General features: G+C 45.2%; 1 protein-coding gene across 1 annotated transcript; it reads left to right on the top strand.

Annotated features, from left to right (window-relative positions):
• The first annotated feature begins 5,252 nt into the window (after positions 1 to 5,252).
• LOC132582482 (C-signal-like) lies at positions 5,253 to 15,543 on the top strand. Its single transcript, XM_060254071.1, has 6 exons — positions 5,253 to 5,498; positions 9,386 to 9,446; positions 10,697 to 10,884; positions 11,143 to 11,301; positions 12,880 to 12,990; positions 15,415 to 15,543. The coding sequence occupies exons 1-6, from the start codon at positions 5,352 to 5,354 to the stop codon at positions 15,526 to 15,528; spliced, it is 780 nt and encodes a 259-aa protein (XP_060110054.1). The 5' UTR covers positions 5,253 to 5,351; the 3' UTR covers positions 15,529 to 15,543.
• Positions 15,544 to 20,787: the final 5,244 nt, after the last annotated feature.

The following is a 20,787-nucleotide window of genomic DNA, read 5'->3' as shown; positions in this document are numbered from 1 at the left end:
GTAACAGGTTAGTGAGGCAAGATCTTCCCTTGCAGAACCCATGCTGAGTCTTCCTCAATAACCCGTGTTCATCAATGTGCCTACTCATTCTGTCCTTGATAATGGTTTCTACCAACTTTCCCGGTATTGAAGTCAGACTGACTGGCCTGTAATTTCCCGGATCTCCTCTGGAACCCTTTTTAAAGACGGGGGTGACATTGCTGCCTTACAGTCCTCAGGAACGGAGGCAAATTTCAATGAAAGATTACAGATTTTTGTTAGAAGATCCACAAGTTCAACTTTGAGTTCTTTTAGAACTCTCGGATATATGGCATCTGGACCCGGTGACTTATTAGTTTTTAATTCGTCTATCAGTCGTAGGACCTCCTCTTTTGTCACCTCAATCTGACTCAGGTCTTTCAACACCCCTTCCAAAATTAGTGGTTCTGGGGCGGGCAAAAAGTTCTCATCTTCCACAGTGAAGACGGAGGCAAAAAATTCATTCAGCTTCTCAGCCATTTCCCTATCCTCCTTCAGTAATCCTTTTACTCCATGGTCATCCAAGGGCCCCACTGCCTCCCTGGCTGGTTTCCTACTTCTAATATATTTGAAGAAATTTTTATTGTTGGTCTTTATGTTTTTTGCAATATGCTCTTCATAGTCCTTTTTTGCCTGCCTGATCACAGCTTTGCATTTGATTTGCCACAGCCTGTGTTCCCTTTTATTAATCTCACTTGGACTGGTTTTCCACCGCTTAAAGGAGTCCTTCTTACCTTTTACAGCTTCTATTACTTTGTTAACCATGCAGGCCTTTTCTTATGCCTGTTTGTGCCTTTCCTAACTTGTGGTATGTATTTTATCTGAGCTTCTAGGATTATAGTTTTAAATAGTCTCCAAGCTTCCCCAAGGGTTTTGACCGTATTTACCTTTCCTTTCAGTTTCCTCCTCAAATGCCTCCTCATCTCAGAGAATTTACCCCTTTTAAAGTTAAACGTGGTTGTGCTGGTCTTGTGGGGCAACTCCCTATTTATACAAACGGTGAAATCAATAACATTATGGTCACTGCTCCCAAGTGGCGCAATCACTTTTACATCTCTCACCAAGTCTTGGGCATTACTTAGGACCAAATCCAGGATCGCCCCACCCCTGGTAGGTTCTGAGACCATCTGCTCCATAGCACAGTCATTGAGAGCATCAAGAAACTCAATCTCTTTCTCTCGACCAGAACACATATTGACACAATCAATCTGCGGGTAGTTAAAATCACCTATTACAACACAGTTTTGACGTTTAGCCACTATCTTTAAGCCTTCCATCATATTATAATCATCCTCTCTCTTTTGATTTGGTGGGCGATAACAAACTCCCATAGTTAAATTTCCTTTTGGGCCCTCTATTTCAACCCAAAGCATTTCTAGAAGGGAATCTAATTCTCTGACCTAAGTCCTACTGGACCGTATATCCTCTCTGACATACAGAGCCACCCCACCTCCAACCCTTCCCTCCCTATCCTTCCGATATAACTTGTATCCAGGAATCACCGTGTCCCACTGATTCTCCTCATTCCACCAAGTCTCTGAAATTCCCACAATGTCTATGTTTTCTCCCAACACTAAGCATTCCAATTCACCAATTTTACTTCGAACTCTTCTAGCATTTGCATACATTTGCATTTGCAAATACATTTGCATTTGCACATCTATAATTTCCCAGGCAAGCTAGGCCCGCCACCTTCCTCCTGCCGCCTCAAGACTCTGGCAGACAGTACATGCTGTTTGTCACCATCACAGTGGACAACTGTGATCCGTTACCCGGTAGAAAAATAGCAGCCAACCCTTCATCTCTTTGAGATGAGTCCTCCCGAACCAGAGACATTTCATCTCCTGTTGGCTTTACCCCAAGATTTAGTTTAAAAACTGCTCTGCCACCTTTTTGATTTTAAGCGCCAGCAGCCTGGTTCCATCCGGGGACAAGTGGAGACCATCTCTTTTGTACAGCTCCTGCTTGTTCCAGAAAGCATCCCAGTGCCTAACAAACTTAAACCCTTCCTCCTTACACCATCATCTCATCCACACATTGAGACTTCTAATTTGTGCCTGTCTCTCCTGCCCTGCACGTGGAACAGGTAGCACTTCTGAGAAGGCTACCTTGGAGGTCCTGGCCTTAAGTCTCCCGCCTAGCAGCCTAAATTTTTCCTCCAGGACCTCACAACTGCATTTCCCCACATCGTTGGTGCCAACAAGCACCACGACCACAGGCTCCACCCCAGCACTGTCTATCAGCCTATCTACTACACGTGTAATGTCCGCTACCTTCGCGCCAGGCAGGCAAGTCACCATACGGTCAGTACGCGGTTTCACCACCCAGCTGTCTACTTGCCTAAGGATCGAATCACCAACTACCAAAACCCCCTCTCTCCCCCTGCCCAGGAATGGTTCCTTGGTGCGAAAGGATTCCCGCTCACCAACCGAAGAAGAGGTCCCTTCTGAGGGTGCATTCCCCTTATCCTCAGCACGGTGACCTGTTCCCTCTTGACCCTCACGCTCTCTGGCCCCTGATAAAGAGGACAGCTGAAACAAGTTTTGTGAACAAGTTTGTTTGTGAACAGATGGGTGTTATGCATTAACAGCTCCCACCCCCATCCCAACACAGATGTTCACTGGCAATATAATTTCTTGGGATAGAAATCTTTCCCTTCCTTTTCCCTCCCTCACTGACATTCCACACCTGCTCTGAGTGGAGAGGCTGGGGAAGGTCCATGGCTGCCTTCCAGGGCTATTTTTGAGCTGGAGCGTTGGCCAAACCAGGTGGAACAGTGTTCCTGTGCATTCCTGCTCAAAAAAAGTCGTGGAACTTAGGCTGTGTGAGGATTGTGTTGTACTGTTAGGAAGGGGTAATATGAACCAAACTGCTTAACAGCAACCAACAGGCTGATGAACAGAACGCAGCGCATTGAAAAACTGGCACTTTGTTTGCAACTGGCTAACAGGATGTGAGCTAAACCAATGGGGTGTTTGAACATCTCTACCTGAAAGCATGGAGTGGTCATAAACAAGGACAAATAGCTACAGAACTAGAGATGCTCATTGTCAGCAGCCTTAAATAGCTACCCAAGTGCTGATGATTCTGAGATGGCAATGCCATTTAATTAAAGCTGCTGCAGATTCTGAGAAAGTGGCCATATGCTGGTGTGTGTGTGTGTGTGTGTGAAGTAAGCCACCAAAAAAAGAGAACATCAAGATATAGGGAAGATTGTAAGCAGCAAGTTGGTCAACAGGAAAATGATAAACTATAGTTATGTAATAGCTCCTTTATGAGGACCAACTGAAACCTCACAAACAAATGGGCAAGCTTCCCAGTTCCCCAGAATGCTGCTTCAGTCTGGGTGTTCAGAACAACAATGGCAGTGGAAGGTTTTGTAGGCCATGATGGAAAAGCATAAAGTCTGCAGTTTGTAGAGCCTTAAAATGGAGTACAGCAGGTTGTGTTGCAGACCTGCTGGGTCTGAGTGCCAAACAAATTACAAAATGTTGAGACCAAGCAGCAAAAAACAAAACAATGAAGTCACCCTCCCTTTGAGAACATATAAGTCATCAGCAGCCTCTCAACAGAAAACAAAGTTAACTTGTAAGGCAGAGAAAGAGAAAACAAAAATGTGGAGATCTAGTGTTCCTCAGCAGCACAGAAGGTAAACAAAAGAAGACTGGTACTTTGGGCCGACTCAGAGATGGTTCTGAAATCAACCCAAAAAATCCCTCCACACACAAACATCTGCTGCCCATCCTCATCCCATACTTCAGCCTCTGCAGTGCGATTCAAAAAGCTACCACTTCTGAAGTGGTAGCAAATATCTGAGCTGCGCGCCAGTCGCCTCCTTGGCATCTGGAAGCAGAAGACCACAAGTGAGGCACCTTGGTGGTGTGAAGCCACCCCAAGTCACATCCGGCTTTTTAAAAAACAAAACTGTTCAGAGTGTATTTGTGCATAACTACTGAATATGTATGGGGAGAGCCCAAACTGAGTGACGGGAAAGGAGCACAACAACCACGTGAACACGTCCATGTTGCCTCATGGACGGGATGGGTACAGCTGGTGGAGGAGCATAAGGAGGCTTCAGGATGGCTCTTTTTGAGCCATCCTGATTTGGGACACCTCCCGTCCACCCCAAAATGCCCATCTGTTATCTGGCATAATTCTGGATTAGAATTTGATCCCATTGGCTGATGTTTGTGATTGTTTTATAAAGCAATACAACCTGAGTATATTATGCAAATTAAACATAAATACAAATCTTTACCAATATTTTACAATTGTTCAATCAACTTAGAGGACTTTCAACAAGGCTACTCAACCTCCACACTGTGGTGTACTAGGAGGAAAAGAAAATGAAACCATGTATTGTGGTAAAGCAAAATAAAAGACACTTTATAACAAGCTCCTGCAGGCTGGATAACATCTAACCAAGCAGGGCCAGCCTCTCAGCAATTAGAAGGGTATGAAGCAGCGTCTCTATCTTTTACAATCTAGGCCGCCATTGCCATTCGTTCTGTGTCACTGAATGAAGAAATAAAATGACTCTGAGCAGTCTCCTGCGAGGGCTGATGTGCTCCTAATTGTTCAGGACTAACTAATTAAGCACTACAGGCCATTCCTGACAGACTGTTTATAAAGGTGGCTCAGGCCCAAATCATACATTGTGAGGCATAGACACATCTCACCAGCAGCTTTTGTTAAAAGACAGTGAATTTACTCCTTTGTGAATTTCCAATATGCTTCATGAGGAGATTGCCAGTTTCAGGGATGCATGATGTGATTGTGTTCACTGTGTTCTTTAAAACGTAAGTGAATCATAAGGAAAAGACATGCGTCAGCAGCAACCCCCTATTCTCCACAGCATATTCTTCAGGCAGGCACACTTCTGGTAGTTCCTCTCAGTGCTCTGACCGGGAATTTGGCATACAAAGCATTAGACACACAAGATACAGACATTGTGATGAGAGGGAGAGAAATGAGTCCCTTTTCTAATCAGCAGGAGACTTTCCAGTAAAAACAGCATTGATCACAGACACTTTACAAGTGCCTCAAGCCAGTAACTGGGCATATTATAGTCATCCTTATTCACAAGCAGCCCTTTCTAGGGAATTTGACACAAAGCATAATTTTAAACAGGTTTGTTCTTGGGAATGAAAGCTCCCCTCCCCTCCCTTTTCTTTTCTTTGCAACCCAGCTCAGAGAGACACAACTAGTTTGTCCTTTGATTATGCATACTTGCATCACACTGACTGATGTTCATTAAAGTCTGGCCAAGCCTCCAGTGGCCCAGATACCTCCGTCCTCACTGAGACAGAAGAGCAAATGCTTGCGCAGATACCATGGAAGGTTTCAAGATTGACAGTGTGCTGTTGACTGGAAGTGACCAAGGGATTGGCTTGGGTCTGGTACAGAAGTTTGTGGAGCTGCCACATCCTCCTCAGCTCTTCTTTGCAACCTGCAGGCATCCTGAGGGCCCTGAAGGACAGGTAAGGGGAAAAAGGCTAAAAACAGGTGAAGGTTCTCCTAGGATTATGGACCACATCCAGGGCCAGCGCTGGGGTTTTTGCCACCCCAGGCAAGGCTCCGTCCCCCAAATCAGGCCCCGTTTGCACAGAGGGCTCCTCTCAACCCAGGTTCCATCTCCAAATCTTCAGGAATTTCCCAACTGAGGAGTGGCAACCCTATATTTCCTCTATGAGAAGTCCAGCGTGGATACCTAAAAACAAACACAGCATAAGCTCAAGAGTAACAATTCAGTCTAGTTTGACTGGGCTGCCTCTCTTTTTCTCTCTTTAATAGTAAATTATAGAAATTAGGTTCAGGGCTGAATAAAAATGTGCTGTCAAACACAGGCACTTGTATGGGCTGAAAGTGCTGGGCAAGAAAATTCTCCTGTGGCCAGCACTTATGATATGCAATAAACAGAAAAGATTATTGTGTCCAAGATTATCCTCTGTCTTATATAGTACAGTGGTGATTCACCAAGGCAGCGCTCATGGGAGCCATGATATCCATTTGCTGAAGTGCTGGTTCTAGTTTTCCTCCACTTCTCTGGAGCAGAAATTACTTCAGAACACCCCCAAAGAAACATATCCTTAGGGTCTACAGGGAACTCCATTCAGGAAATAGCTTGGCTTGATGTCTACTAACGTGTTCTAATTATTCCCATCCAACAGTTTTTTTGTTTTGTTTTGTTTTGTGATGAGTAGAGTTACCAGGTCTGTGTTGGAAAATACCTGGAGACTTTGGGGGTGGATCTGGGAGAGGGTGGGGTTGGGGAGGGGAGGGGTCTCAGCATGGTACAATGCTGTAGAGTCTACCCTCCAAGGCAGTCATTTTCTCCAGAGGAGCTGATCTCTGCCAGCTGGAAATCAGTTGTAAAAGCGTGAGATCTCCAAGCCCCACCTGGAGGCTGGCAAACCTAGATGATTAGCCCTACATGGCATGTCTGTCATTTTATGGTGGCGTCATGACTCTCACTCCAAATTTTGAGAGAGAGTAATGGCACCATCAGAAAAGTACCCACGGGGTCATAGAGACTTAAACCTTAATACAGAATATGGCCTTTTTTTTTTTGAGAACTAAGAGTTAAGGTTCAGAGGATGTGTGCTTGGATATATCTGGTTTGAATATTTTTCGGACCATTAGGCGCACCGGACCATAAGACGCATCTAGTTTTTAGAGGAGGAAAACAGGAAAAAATTTTTTGAAGCTGTGCACCCAGATCTGGGCACCTTCCCCCTCTCAATCCTGCCTCCGAACCCAGCCCTTGCTAGAAGCAGCAGCTGAAGCCTGGCAGACAGGCACAGAGGAAGCCCCCCCCCTTCCGCAAACCCAGCGCTTCGCCAAGCTCTGCGTTTGCGGAGGGGGGGGCTTCCTCTTTGCCTGGCTTCAGCTTCTGCTGATAGCAAGGGCTGGGATCCGGGGCTTGGCTGCCTCCGAACCCAGCCCTCGCTATCAGCACAAGCTGAAGCCACGCAGACAGGGACAGAGGAAGCACCCGCCCCCTCCGCAAACCCAGCGCTTCGCAAGCGCTGGCTGTGGAGGGGGCGGCGTGCTTCCTCCCTTCTTGCCCGCCTGGCTTCAGCACTGATGCTTAAAGCAAGCGCTGGGATCGGAGGGCGGAGGGAGCGATCCTGGCGCTTGCTGTAAGCGTCAGAGCTGGAGCCAGGCAGGCAAGGGCGGGAAGCGCCGGGACGGAGGCAGCGGATCACACCCCCCCGAGGAAGGTACGTATGGAACCTTCGCTCCATAAGACGTGCACACTTCCCCCCCACACTTTTTTGGGAGGAAAAAGTGCGTCTTATGGTGTGAAAAATACGGTATATCTCTCAAAAACTTTATTGGAATTTTTCAGATGTATTTTGGAATCAGATAGATATTTGAGAATCTCAGCAATATTGGCATCCCCCTCCCCAATATTTCTGAAAAGATTTGGGAATATCTAGAGCTGTGTATCTGGTACAATGTCCATGTGACCAAATTTATATAGGGTGCAGTATGAGATCTGTGAAAACTAGATTTTAGTGAAAACTAAATTATTGATGTGCCAATCATAGCTCACTTCCTCAAAAAAAACCCTCCACATTCCTGACAATTTAAGATTTTGTATAATTTTCTGTTATTCTCCACATCCATATAATAGATCCTATGGCACAGAGTGGTCAAGCTGCAGTACTGCAGTCCTAAGCTCTGCTCACAACCTGAGTTTGATCCTGGCAGAAATTGGATTCAGGTAGCTGGCTCCAGGTTGACTCAGCCTTCCACCCTTCTGAAGTCGGTAAAATGAGTACCCAGCTTGCTGGGGGGGAAGTGTAGATGACTGGGGAAGGCAATGGCAAACCACCCCGTAAAAAGTCTGCCGTGAAAATGTCGTGATGCGATGTCACCCCAGAGTCACAAATGACTGGTGCTTGCACAGGGGACTACCTTTACCTTTTTATCTAAAATATTAATGAGACAGAAGGCATATTACAGTTATAGACTGAAAACCTGTATACCAGATGGAATTGATTTAAGCACTGATTTTACTCCTCTCTTATGATTTAACAATTGTTTGATAAAGGAAACGAGTGTTCGGGCTCTTTAAATCTATAACTTGTTTCATACTTGGCTGAATGCTATTAAGGTCAGAGACTGTTACATTAGCAACTAAACCCTTGGCTAATTGAGAACCTTGTGCCAGATCTGAAATTGACTGGACAGTGGTTTGCTGGTTTGTTCAGTGCAATTGTAGACTGCTGAACTGTATTATTACAAGGCATTGGGTAAGATAACCTTTCCAAAAACTTGCATAATACAGACAATAGAGACTTGAATGTTATTGTATACATTGCAATGTATTTCCAGATCAACTATTTGCTTATTGATGAGATGCATCTCTGAAGAAGGGCATCAGAAATGTACTTCTATCCAGAATAGCACATCAGGTTGCTGATGATCTCTACAATGAATGGAAAAGAGACCTGATTATTTGAATATCAAGTACCAGCATTGTGGTCTTTCTATTTAAGAAAAATGTATTAAATATATTGAATTTATTTATTCACTAACTGAATATATTTATTTACAAAAAGGGAAGCATTATGAGTATATGATTCTAATGAATATGAAAAATTAATCCTTGTTGATAAATCACTGTAAGCATTTTATGTACTACCTAGATATAATATAAGTAAATTTTACATAAAATACAGGTTTTTGGCATGGTGATTATTCATCTTATTACTATTAGAGTCTACTGAGGTGCAGTGCTGGGCTAGTATGCCATATTTTCTGTTTTTACATTTTTATTGTATTATCCATGGTGTGAACATGCATGCACACACACACTTTTAGAATTTTAGCTCTGTCTTGTCTAGTCAGTTGATTTTGTATATCTGATTCTGCTGCCTTTGACTGTAACAAGCGAAACTTCAATCTCAACATTTCTGAATGTGCAGGACAGTGACACAGACGGTGTTAAGCTGGTTCCTAGAGCTCAGCTAGGGTTGCCAGCCTCCAGGTGGGGCCTGGGGATCTCCCACTTTTACAACCAGTCTCCAGCTGGCAGAGATCAGCTCCCCTGGAGAAAATGGATGCTTTGAAGGGTGGACTCAATGGCATTGTACCATACTGAGGCCCCACCCCTCCCCAAACCCCACCTTTTCCTGGATCTACCCCCCAAAGTCTCCAGGTATTTTCCAACACAGACCTGGCAACAACACTATGCCCAGCTTGCAAGCCACTTGCCAATGGACAAAAAAAGTCAATGTTTTCCACTCCACTGGAAAGCCCAGAACCCTGGTGTTCCCATCTGCTTAAAAAAACAACAACCAGTCATTATATTAGCAACCAAAATGCTACCTTTCAAACTGAGTATTTATTTCTCTAGGTGTTAAAGGAAACAGCTATCAGATGTTCAAACATCTCTCGTCTGGTTGTACTACAGCTGGGTAAGTATTTGTTGTGAGCAATTCTGCTTGCTTCTCCCATCATTCTTGACTGGGAGTGCCAAGCTAAAGATGAGATCTTCTTGGATTAAACTGATCTCCAGACTATCCTGGAGAAAATGGCTGCTTTGGAGAGTAGACTCTATGGCATTATGATCTGCTGAGATCCTTCCCCATATCCCACCCTTCCCAGGCTCAACCCCCCAACTCTCCAAGAATTTCCCAGTCCTCTGTGGGCAATCCTACATTTGCCTCACTATTCACAATAGGAAACCACCCAGTATATTTTATTCCACCCTTCCTTAAAGAAAAAGTCAGATTCCATGCAGCTCCCCCACCATTTTTGCCTTCATAGTGACCCTGAGAGGTAGATTCGGCTAACCCATAGTGTGGATTTGAACCCAGATGTCTCCGGCCTACATCCAAGACTCGGCCCAGTTCTATACCAACAACTCCCTTCTCCACTATTGCAGAATTAAGACTTTAATGCACTATTATGTGATCCCTGCTTCTCCAAATGGGGAGAAGTTCCAGGGATAGACAGCAGCTGGGTTGTTTCCCTTTTGGAGAACTGAGCACTTGAGACTTGTGACATTTTGTATCAGTTGCTTAACTTTCTTTACAAATATACAGGTAGATCATAGGTGGAGGCCCAGAGGCAACAAACCCATTTCCCCAAATGAGATATCGAGAGAAACCCTGCACCCCTAAAGTGCAGTAGGCAACTCAGGTACTGAGTGCTTCTCTGTTTCTTCCATAATCTCAAACTGAATTTTCCTTTCTTTCTCACTCTGCACACACACACATGCCTCTGCCCCTGTCTCTGAGGAGGACAGAACCTTTTTCAACCCATGTTACCTACTTAGAATTATTTATTGACTCTACAGGCCCATTTAAAGAGACAGCTACAGGCAGTTAGGAAGAATTCGTATTTTGTTGTAGGCTCTGGCTCCCCTAAGGCACTGCTGTAGGCTAAGTCCATAACTATACAAAATGATGCTTATTTTTGGTCCTGACTTGGATGGCCAAGACTAGCCTGAGATCTCGGAAGCTAACCAGGGTTGGCCCTGCTTAGTATTTGGATGGGAACCCAAGGAAATCCAGGGTTGCCTTGCAGAGACAGGCAATGGTACACCACCTCTAAATGTCTCTTGCCTTGAACACCCTACAGGGTCACCATAACTTGACTGTGACTTGATGGTATTTGTCCTCGAAAAAGGCTCTCTTAAATCCTTCTGTTTTTCTCTACCTAGACGTCACAGATCCTTGCAGTATCAGAGCAGCTGCAGAGGAAGTAGAAAAGTATCTCGCAGGATGCGGACTCAACTTGCTGATAAACAATGCTGGCATTGCTTGTGCAACCACTCTGGCCTCAGAAACGGCTCAGAGCATGGCAGCCGTGTATGCCACCAACACCACTGGGCCCATGCAAGTCTGCCAGGTGAGGGCACAGCGGACAAGGTGGCTGAAATTCTTGGGAACTGCTTGAACCATTTGAGAGCCACCAAAGTCCTCTCTAAGGGAGATTTACAGAGGACCATGGCCTGTGTTTCTTTGGGACAGAGTGGTGACTACCATCTGGAATGAGACCAGAATAGAAGAGGGATGAGGGGGATTTGTTGGTGTCATCATGGACCAAATCAAAGCACACATTTCACAGGATGGGTGCTGTTTTCTCTCTCTCTCTCTCTCTTGCCAGGCATTCCTGCCTTTGCTGAAAAGGGCTGCCTTGAGGAGCAACTGCCTGGGGATGAGCTGCAGCAAGGCGGCTATTGTGAATATCTCCAGCAACTATGGCTCCATTGCTGCTGTCGATGAGTGGGAATGGCACCAAGACGTTGGCTACCGCTGCAGCAAGGTACAAGGGCTGGGAGTGCCTTCTATTGCAAAGGCCAGGGTGAGACTGCAATTTGCCCTTGGTAGGATGAGGAAAGGAAGAAGGTGTTTCCAAGAAGAGGGCATCCCCAAGCCCCCTGGCATACCCCCTGGTATTTTGTATATTATATATGTATTGTTATCCTTAAGCCTCAGGGAGAAAGGTGGGCTACAAATAAACAGTACTCTCAAAAAAATTCTGCCCACTCCTTGCAGCCTGTTGGATTTATGGGAGATGAAGGTTGGCTCCTTTAAGCTGAGTCACACAGAGTCACTTGGTCACAGCTCGTTAGGGAGTTACTGGTAATGGGGCTATTCACTGCTGAAATGTGTAGAGTTTATGTGCAGGATAACTCTTGGGACAAGGAGTTGGCCTATAGATCATATAATAAGATGGTGAAAGGGAGAAGGCAGGAGAGTCCATGGCCCTCTGGCAGCACAAGTCCAATCTGCTTACCCAAGGGTCCTCAGTGTGGTACCCAACACCTTTCCTGGAACCCACCAAGTGTTTTCAGGAAGTGGGTGGAACCAAGTGGGGCTTTTGCAAGGTTTATGATGGGCCACTGAAGATTTGACTGGCTGAGCAGATTTTTTTTTTTTAAAGCATTGCTTTGGAAGCAGCTGCCACCATAGCACAAAGCTCTTCATTGTGTGATAGGGTTGACAATCCCCAGGTGGGGGCAGGGGATCCCCTGCTTTGGAGACCCTCCTCCTGATTCAGGGTCATCAGAAAGCAGGGGGTGGGGAAGGAAATGTCGGCTGGGCACTCCATTATTCCCTATGGAGATCAGTTCCCATAGGGTATAACGGTGAATTGATCCATGGGTTTCTGGGGCTCGGGGGAGCTGTCTTTTGAGGTAGAGGCACCAAATTTGCAGCATAGCATCCGGTGCCTCTCCTCAAAAGACCCTCCAAGTTTCAAAAGGATTAGACTGGGGGTCCAATTCTATGAGCCCCAAAAGAAGGCACCCCTATCCTTCATTATTTCCAATGGAGGGAAAACATTTAAAAGGTGTGCAGTCCCTTTACATGTGATGACCAGAACTCCCTTTGGAGTTCAGTGATGCTTGTCACAATCTTGCTCCTGGCCCCACCCCCAGTGTCTCCTGGCTCCACCCCCAAAGTTTCCTGGCCCCACCCCCAAAGTCCCCAGATATTTCTTGATTTGGACTTGGCAACCCCATTGTGTTACTTAAGGTAAGCTATGGCAGCCATTTTGTGACTGGCTCCACCTCCTACAGCACTTATTTTGTGGCAGCCATTTTGTGGCTGTGCCCACCATGCTGGTCCAGAATTCCAAATGTGCTCACAAGTTCAGAAAGTTTGGGGACCCCTGGCCTAACCATTTAATCCTGTAACTATGAATGGAAATCAGGACTAGCAAGCCAAGGGTCAGCCACTATACCCACAGATCAGGGCTGGACCCTGACAGTGCCCAGTACTACTGAACAAGCCTGCTCCAGGTACAGCTTGTCAAGCTTTTCACCACCAGATCTTAATTCCAAGTTGCAAATACCTTCAGCAAGAAATGTTGGCTCTTCACTCTGTGCTTCTCCTGCAGGCTGCTTTAAATATGCTCACTAGGTGTCAGTCCCTGGGTTATGGCACCTGGGGGATCCTGTGTGTTTCCCTCCATCCAGGGGATGTGAAAACCCACTTGGAAGCAGAAAAAGTAAGTGTATGAAACACTGTGAACCAGGAATGAAGGTATCTGGGTACTCTACTTCTTATTTTCTATCACACTTCCACTATGAATCTGTACAACTCTGAAAAGTAGAAGCCGACATTTTTAAAGTTAGGACTATCGAGCACTAGCTGGGGTGGGATGTGCTTGTGATATCGTTTTCAGATTGTCCAACTCTAAGGAATTGTCTTGGAAGCCCACATTTAAGTAATTCACCTTTTGAAGGCAACGACAATTGAGATACAGCACCATGAGTATCAATGTGCTTCCATTGGCTTAGCTACTCTGATGTCACAGAAGGGCAGGGAAACAACTGAGGGCTTCAGGAGTTATTGCACTCATTCAAAAATCAATTCTAAGCACGTTTCAATAATTTAAATCCCCATGTTATCAATGGCAGGAAAGCACAGGGTTGGTGTATGCCAATGCCGGAGTGTTTTTCAAAAGACTGATCCATTCGACACACTGCTTATTTATGTGATGAATGCTCCCACATCATCCTTTGAAAGATTAATATGCCTGCATTGCATGAATGCTGGCAAGAGACCATCTTTAATGAAAGACAAATGCAATCTCTGCCTCATGGCTTGAAAATCCCCAAAGGATTTGATATTGGGCACTCATGGAAAGGAGATCAGTGCAGAACCATGCCGGGACAAATCAGTGTGAGTTGTTGAGTGCAAATCCCAGGGAGAGGGGTTGTTCTGCCTGTGTGAGCTGCTGTACCAAACTCTCTGCTTCCTGGTCAAAGTCCAAGGAGAAAACAGTGGCATTTTGATGGGATGGGACAGGATGCAATCTGGACACACCCGTTCCAGCTCCTCGGAATAGCTATTGATACATTATTGCAGACTGGCTGTAAATTGCCATCCAGTCTGAATGGTAGTTACGTTGTGCCTAAAGGCAAAGATTCCAATGGCAGTATTAGGACCAAACAGAGTAAAGGAAAAGCAACCATCCCTAGAAGCTAGGTGTTGGGTTGAACAGAAAGAGACTCCTGAGTTTAAGGAACAAAAAAGAATGCCTGCTTCCAGCCCTTGAGGCAACAGAAATGATCAAACAAAATCTAGGAGCAGCTGGTCACACAGTCAAATCCTTCTGAAGTCCTCTGACGCTGAGCCCTACCGAGTGGGTTGGGGCAAAAGCAAGTCTTCCAAATGGTACATATCAGTCTTGTGGAACTATTTTTCAAGGGACCAAAATGAACTTTGCTATATGCTGAATTGTGCATTCTTGGCACAACACTTATTTACACACTGAATTCTGGCTGGAGTCTGGCAAAGCCTGCCACTGGACCTCCTAGTGTGCTGCAGCAGTGAAAAAGGCTACCAGCCGTATTGACTGATGGGAGCCTCCACATTTCAGAGGCACAAATCCCAGAGCCAAGAGGCAGGGGAAGGCCTCAGCCTCTCTGCCCTGTTGTTGGCCCTCCAGAGAAACTGGCTAGCCGCTGTGTGAGACAGGATGCTGGGCTAGATGGACCAGTGGTCTAATCTAGCAGGGCTCTTCTTATGTTCTTAGCCAAGGACTAGCAGCAGCTTTCCAAGATATGGATTACCCGTAGTCCTGCTCCCTGAATTTGTTGAACATAAAAAGGTGCACCATGGACAAAACTTGAGAGATCTCTCTAATCAAAATGCACTTTCAGCCATTGAGCCTTGGCCCAACAGAGCTGATATTAGCCGGGTCAAGAAGTCTCAGTTCTCAATAGTTTGCTGGCCCAAGTGAAAACAAAATTTGAAATTTTATGAGGTTCATGTTTTGGATTACTTGGGAGTTTAAGGGGAGAAGAATGCATTTGCTGAAGAACACTTTGACAGATCTCTCGAATCCTGCTTTGGTTGTTTTTCATGCTTCTATGCTGCAGAGGATACAACATTCACACAGCAGGTCTTTCCCATTTCCTTTCACCTCTCCCTATGCACCCTTTCTTGTAAAGTTGCAAGGCTGTTTAGCATTCTTCCTCTCTCCACTTTGCTACAGATCAGTCTTCAACCAACTCGGGACTGGGTGTCTTGCCCCATTGAACTGACTTATTAATGTTGCCCCCTCTCATTCATTGAGATCTAGGTGAATCCCTATTGACTTTTAAATGAAGCAAGGAGCAGCTCATCTGCCACTGTACTTGTGGCTCACTGGTCTTCTTTTCCTTCCCTTGCCCAATGCAACCTCACCAGACTTTGCCTTCTCCTGTCTCAGTATTCTTTGAGGCTATATACCACTAGTCTTGATTCTGGTCTTTCACATAGCTCTGTAATGTAGCTTTCACATAGCTCTGAGACACTTCGGTGAGAAGGGCGGGATATAAGTCCAAATATAAATAAACAAACAAACAAACAAATAAATAAATAAAGGCCAATCAGAAGCTGGTCACCACCTGATACACACACTATTATTCTCTTTCCTCCTCAGGGAGTATTGACTGTGGACTCCAGTACAAGGGGAATCCTGGAGGTGCTTTCCAGACTCTCTGCTAAGGACAATGGGGCTTTTTTAGACTGGAGAGGACAAACAGTTCCTTGGTGAGGAGGCCAGAAGTCAGAAAACACCATTTAATCCTGTCCATAGTGCATTTAGAACAGTAAGAAGCAGCAGGGTCCAGAGTTTGAAACCTTCCATTCTATATTTGAGAAAATTAAAAATTGATTCTTGTCATGCACAAATCCACATTCCTCCAGTTAATTGTTTGGGAGTTTTGGTTAACTTGTTAATTGATTCTTAAGGCCAGCATGCTACAATTTCTCTCCCTGTTGTTGGTTTCATCCTCAGGCTTATGTATTTTTATTCTGGAGTTTCATTTACCAGAAGACTGGGCAGTAGTAAGCAAGGGAGGGAGGCAAGGAAATATTTAGCTGCAATCCCTGCTAGGGGTGTGCATTCAGTTCAGCCAAACCAAATAAAACCCCAAATAACAGCTGACTTGGCTGTATTCGACCCCAACTACAGCTGAATCAGATTCTCTAATGTTATTTGGGGGCTGATTACAGCTGGCTGAATACCGCCAAATCAGTATTCAGGGATATTTGGTCCTCCTGAATATCTTGCCCCCGAATAACCCTGAATCCAGATTTTACCAGATTTTTTTTTGCACACCCCTAATCCCTGATTGAAGAAAAACACAAACACACATTTTAAAAGCCCCATACATGTTGAATTGATAAACTGGAGAATCCATATGGGACTTTATGCTATCTTTTCTCTCAATCATCCCTTGTGGCTGCCATTCCCTACTACTGAGGGATTTCTGCCGCTTAAAAAGAGCGGGTAGTTGCTATACCACTATAACATTATAGGATTATAGCATGTACCAATATCAGGGAGAAAAGTCAACAAAAAGCCCTCCAGTGGCCTTGGAGGCAATAATTGGTTGTGAAGGAATGATGGCTATAAAATGGCACCAACATGGGCAGGTTTGAATATCCACCAACTTCTCATCCACAAGAAGTGCAAACTCATTTTGACTGCATTTTCTTTTTTTGAAAGATTACAGAAAAATAGATTTGGGAAAGATCAAAGCAAAGCATGGGGAAAGGACAATCACAGGTAAAACGTGAATGCTTTAAAATGTTCCAATTTGCTTGCTGAGGCAGAGAAGAATGTATGTGGAAGCAGACCTAACCACAGCAGTCTGACATTCAATAAAAGTACGTCCCCTGATCTGCCAAGAGAGATCATTTCCTGACCCATTGAACACTCCTCTCCCCCTATTTGCCTCCTACTATTTGGGGAAGACTGGTGTAGTCAGACACAACAAAATGGTAGGACAAACACTATACTAAAAAACATGCATGGCATTCTCCATAGGTCTACCATTTCAATCATTGTACTTCTGTAACAGCAAGTATAAATACTGCATGTGCAGTTCTGAAATTGGGTTTCCCCCTGCTAGGGACCATTTCAGCTCAGAAAAATAGCACCAGAGGCGGCTATGGTCCAAAGCCAAATCAGGCCCCTATCAGTTTTTAAAAAGCCATTCCTCCTGCTGTTGTGCAGCTGTGGAAAAAGTAAGTTGAGCCCTGACCTGGACAGCCCAAACACAACCTCATCAGATCTCAGAAGTTAAGCAAGGTTGACTTTGACAAGTACTTGGGTGGGAGACTTACTTGAAATACCCAGTCAGGAGGACAGGGGCAGGGTCTGTTCAGCCACCTCCCTGAATATCCTCCTAGCCCCCAGTAGAGGTCAATCACCAGAGGTCAAAATGACTTCCAGGTGCACACACACAAAAAAAAAAAAGGAGAGGGAGGGAGGGAAGCGAACAAGAACAAAAGAAAAAGCAAGTTTAGTCTATACTTGACGAATGTTCCGTCTAAACTGCAGTCTTGTGAGCAAAAATTCTATTTTGTGAGCAATTGGCATTAAAGTTGTGAGCCACGGCATAAATTATTGTGCTCTGGGGTCATGCTTCCTGAGCTGACAAAAATCTGTGAGCTAGCTCACACTAACTCAGCTTAGAGGGAACACTGCACTTGACTTGTTATAAATTTATCTTATAGTTTGGCCCCCAGCATTGAATTGCTGTGGAGGCCTTCAGCACTCAGAAAGAGTGGGAGTTGTTAAATCTTTGCTGTTATGATGCCCTTTGACCAAGCCTGTTTCGCAGTTGCTCTGTACTCTCCTTGGCAAGAAGTTCTGCTGGATGAGGCGTTCAGAAAAACAGGAAAAGGGCTTTTTAAAAAAAAGACATGCATGAGGCGTTCAGATGGCCAGAGACGGAACTGACTGATAGGGAAATAGGAAAGGGGAACTGGAAAACAGGGAGTGATTAGCTATGGGGAAGAAGCTAAATTTGCCAAACCAAGAGAGTCCCAGGGGGTATGAAGTTCCAACATGCAAAGTCTTGTTCAGGTTGCTGAACAAGTGCATTCAACAAAAAGGGGGGTTCCTGGCATATTATTGGGGAAACCATTCCATCCCTTAGTACTGGTGGGGCTGAGAAAAGGTTCTGTACTAGAGCTAGTGTGACAAGCGGCAACCAATGGGACCCATCTTAAGCCACATTCTGAAGCAAATTCCTTGGATGAAGGTTGACACATTGCAGGAGAAATGTACTGAATTATTTATTTCATCCAAGATAGCATGCCTGCAAGAGTAGGGCCACATGCGTGTACCCACCACCTGGTTATACTACAGCTGACTTATGGCAACCCCACTGGGTTCAAGGTGAGATGTTCAGAAGTGGCTTGCCATTGCCTGCCTCTGTGCTATGACCCTGGTATTCCTCAGTGATCTCGCCTTCACAAGGCTGACCCTGCTTAGCTTTTGAGATCTGTCAAGATCAGACTAGCCTGTGTATGCTCCTACATGCAAATAAATCAGATGGCAAAGGAGGCAGGCTAAACCACTGTGTCCATCAAAGTGAGCCTGCTTGTTCTGATCTGGAAGCCATCACTGGGGAATCTAGCAGGGCCTGAAGCTTGCCCCCCCCCCTCCATGTTTGTGCCCACAGCTGCATACAACTGTGCAATATTTTTGTCAGTGCCAATAACTAGCTACGCTGGATTTTTAGTGGCCTCCACAGACACATCATCCCCTCTTGGCAAGCTTGTTTTCAAGACAGCTGATGCCTCAGGCCTTTATGAAGAAACAAAACAACAGACATCAGCGAGAGATATTGGGTACAGATTTTTATTTTGTACAACAGAAGACAAAATAAATCCAGTCTCTTTTAACTGTAATGTGGTTTAAAAAAAAAAAAGAATTCAAAAATGGAAGGCAGAACAGTTGCATGTAATACTGGTACTGAAGAGTAAGCAAATAGGACAAGGAAAAATAAAAGTAATTTTTAAAAAAGTTTGGAGCCATGATTTCCTTAGCTTATAAACTGTTGATTATAAGAGATTTGAATATGGAAGTAACAAGATGCAGAGGCAACGGGCAAGTCTTTCAGACAAGCTGTGGCAGAGAAACAAGCCCTTGCACAGGTTTTATAAGGCTCCAACCCTTTAAATGCCCCACCCCACCCAAAATGTCTGGCGCTTATAGAGTAGCTGCAATCATTCAGCAAGGAGTTCTTCTAGAATGGCAGAGTGGGTCCCAGTTAGTCAGGATGTTACCCACTCCAGATGAGCTTGCCTTCACTCTTCTCAGGCCACACCGTGCTCACACCCAAGCCTCTTACAATGGCAAGAGAGAAAGGGGGCTCAGCGGTGGCTTGCCTGGCAGGAAACACGGCAGTATTTTGCATGGGCCACGTCTCCATCCTGGCATATGGGCATGCTGGCTCTGCTTTGAGGCTGCAGCACACTTTCTGCCATCGCTCCCTAAGTCCTACGGAAGAGAAGCATGTTTTGTTTCTCCGATGGGTGATGTTCTCTATCCCACACTGAAGCAAAGCAACAGGTAATACCTCTTCAGCTAGTGGAGGAGGAGCCTAGTTTAAGTTTCCAGTGGTACCCCACTCAGTGATAGGAGTGTGCACATATGGACTATTTAGGAGAGATGGTGGTAAGGGGGGGCACAGGATGCAGCTGACGGCTAAATCAAGATGTGATCTAGAGAGCCACACTCAGGATTCCTTGTGGAATCCTCACCACTAACAAGTTGCCCCACATGGGCTGTGATCGCACACACTAAATAATGCACTTTCAATCCGCTTTCAGTGCACTTTCCAACTGGATTTAGTGTGTGTAATCACAGCCAAGGATGCCTTGATGAAGGGAGAGAGGTTAGCCTTTACTGCTCATGCTGTTTCATAAGTGTCTCACTCCAAAGTGCAATCAAATTCATAAAGGGGAAAAATATCTTGCTTCCCTCTCCCCGTGAAGTGATATAGACCGGAGAGAATTCACATCAAGAAAATAAGCATGAGATGAAAGGATTAACTTCCCACATCTTCAAAACAACCAGGTGAGGTAGCTCTGCTTGTCCCCTCCTCCCCACCCCCCACCTGTCCACACTAGTTCACAGGAGATTCCAATTGCCACTCATGTACATCAAACCTCACATACCCTCAAGACTCCCTTGGCCTTTTATGCTCTCTTTTTGGCAATTCAATTTCTTCTCTGTGTTGGAACGGGGTGGGGAGCAAATCTACTCCCCTGAACTATTCTTGCCTGTTGCCTCTGCAGACAAGTTTCCTCAAGTACAATCCAGCAGTTATTATGACTATGCCCACCCATTCCTCACAATCTTGTCTCCATTGGCCCTTTGTTTCTGCATGCTCCAAGCAAGGATTAAGTGGCAAGCAAAGCCTGGCTCTCTGTGCAATAGGAAAAAATACAACCCGTTTGCATAAGAGAGTAAATAGAAGGGGGAAGGGATGGTTTCCAGTTCCAGGAACCACAGTGCGATGAGAATCTTGCCCAGTGCACATGGCCTCAAGACTGAATGGTTTGGAATGTCTCCTGTAGCTCACTCCCTGCTTGTCTTGTCCCTTTTGAAATTGAGAAGCCAGGCAGGGACTACTTGACAGAACTCTCTCCTGAGGGCTAGCAACTTAAAACCATCACAAGGCAATACAGGAGACCTTGGCCAGCCAACCTCAACTACACCCCCTTTACAAGGAGAAACTTCCAAAGCTCCCAAACATGGAAAAAAAGAAATGAGCAGCTGCCAAAATAGCCAAGGTGAATGTGTGTGCGTGGGAAAATCAGAGACACCTGTGCGGCAAACAACTCCCAGGTCCAGTGCAAGAATCGAATGTAGCAGACAGCGCAAGTCAAGGCACTCTTTGTTGCTTGGGATTGGCTTGTCCCTGAACGCCCACCCCACCCCAAAACAGCCCATTTTGAAAACTTATTGGCAAAAAAAATAAAGATAAAGAGAAGAGGCGCCTGTCTCTTT

The sequence above is a fragment of the Heteronotia binoei genome, chromosome 14, assembly GCF_032191835.1.
Source record: "Heteronotia binoei isolate CCM8104 ecotype False Entrance Well chromosome 14, APGP_CSIRO_Hbin_v1, whole genome shotgun sequence".
NCBI classification, from domain to species: Eukaryota; Metazoa; Chordata; class Lepidosauria; order Squamata; family Gekkonidae; genus Heteronotia; species Heteronotia binoei.
This window is presented reverse-complemented; position numbering and strand designations above follow the sequence as displayed.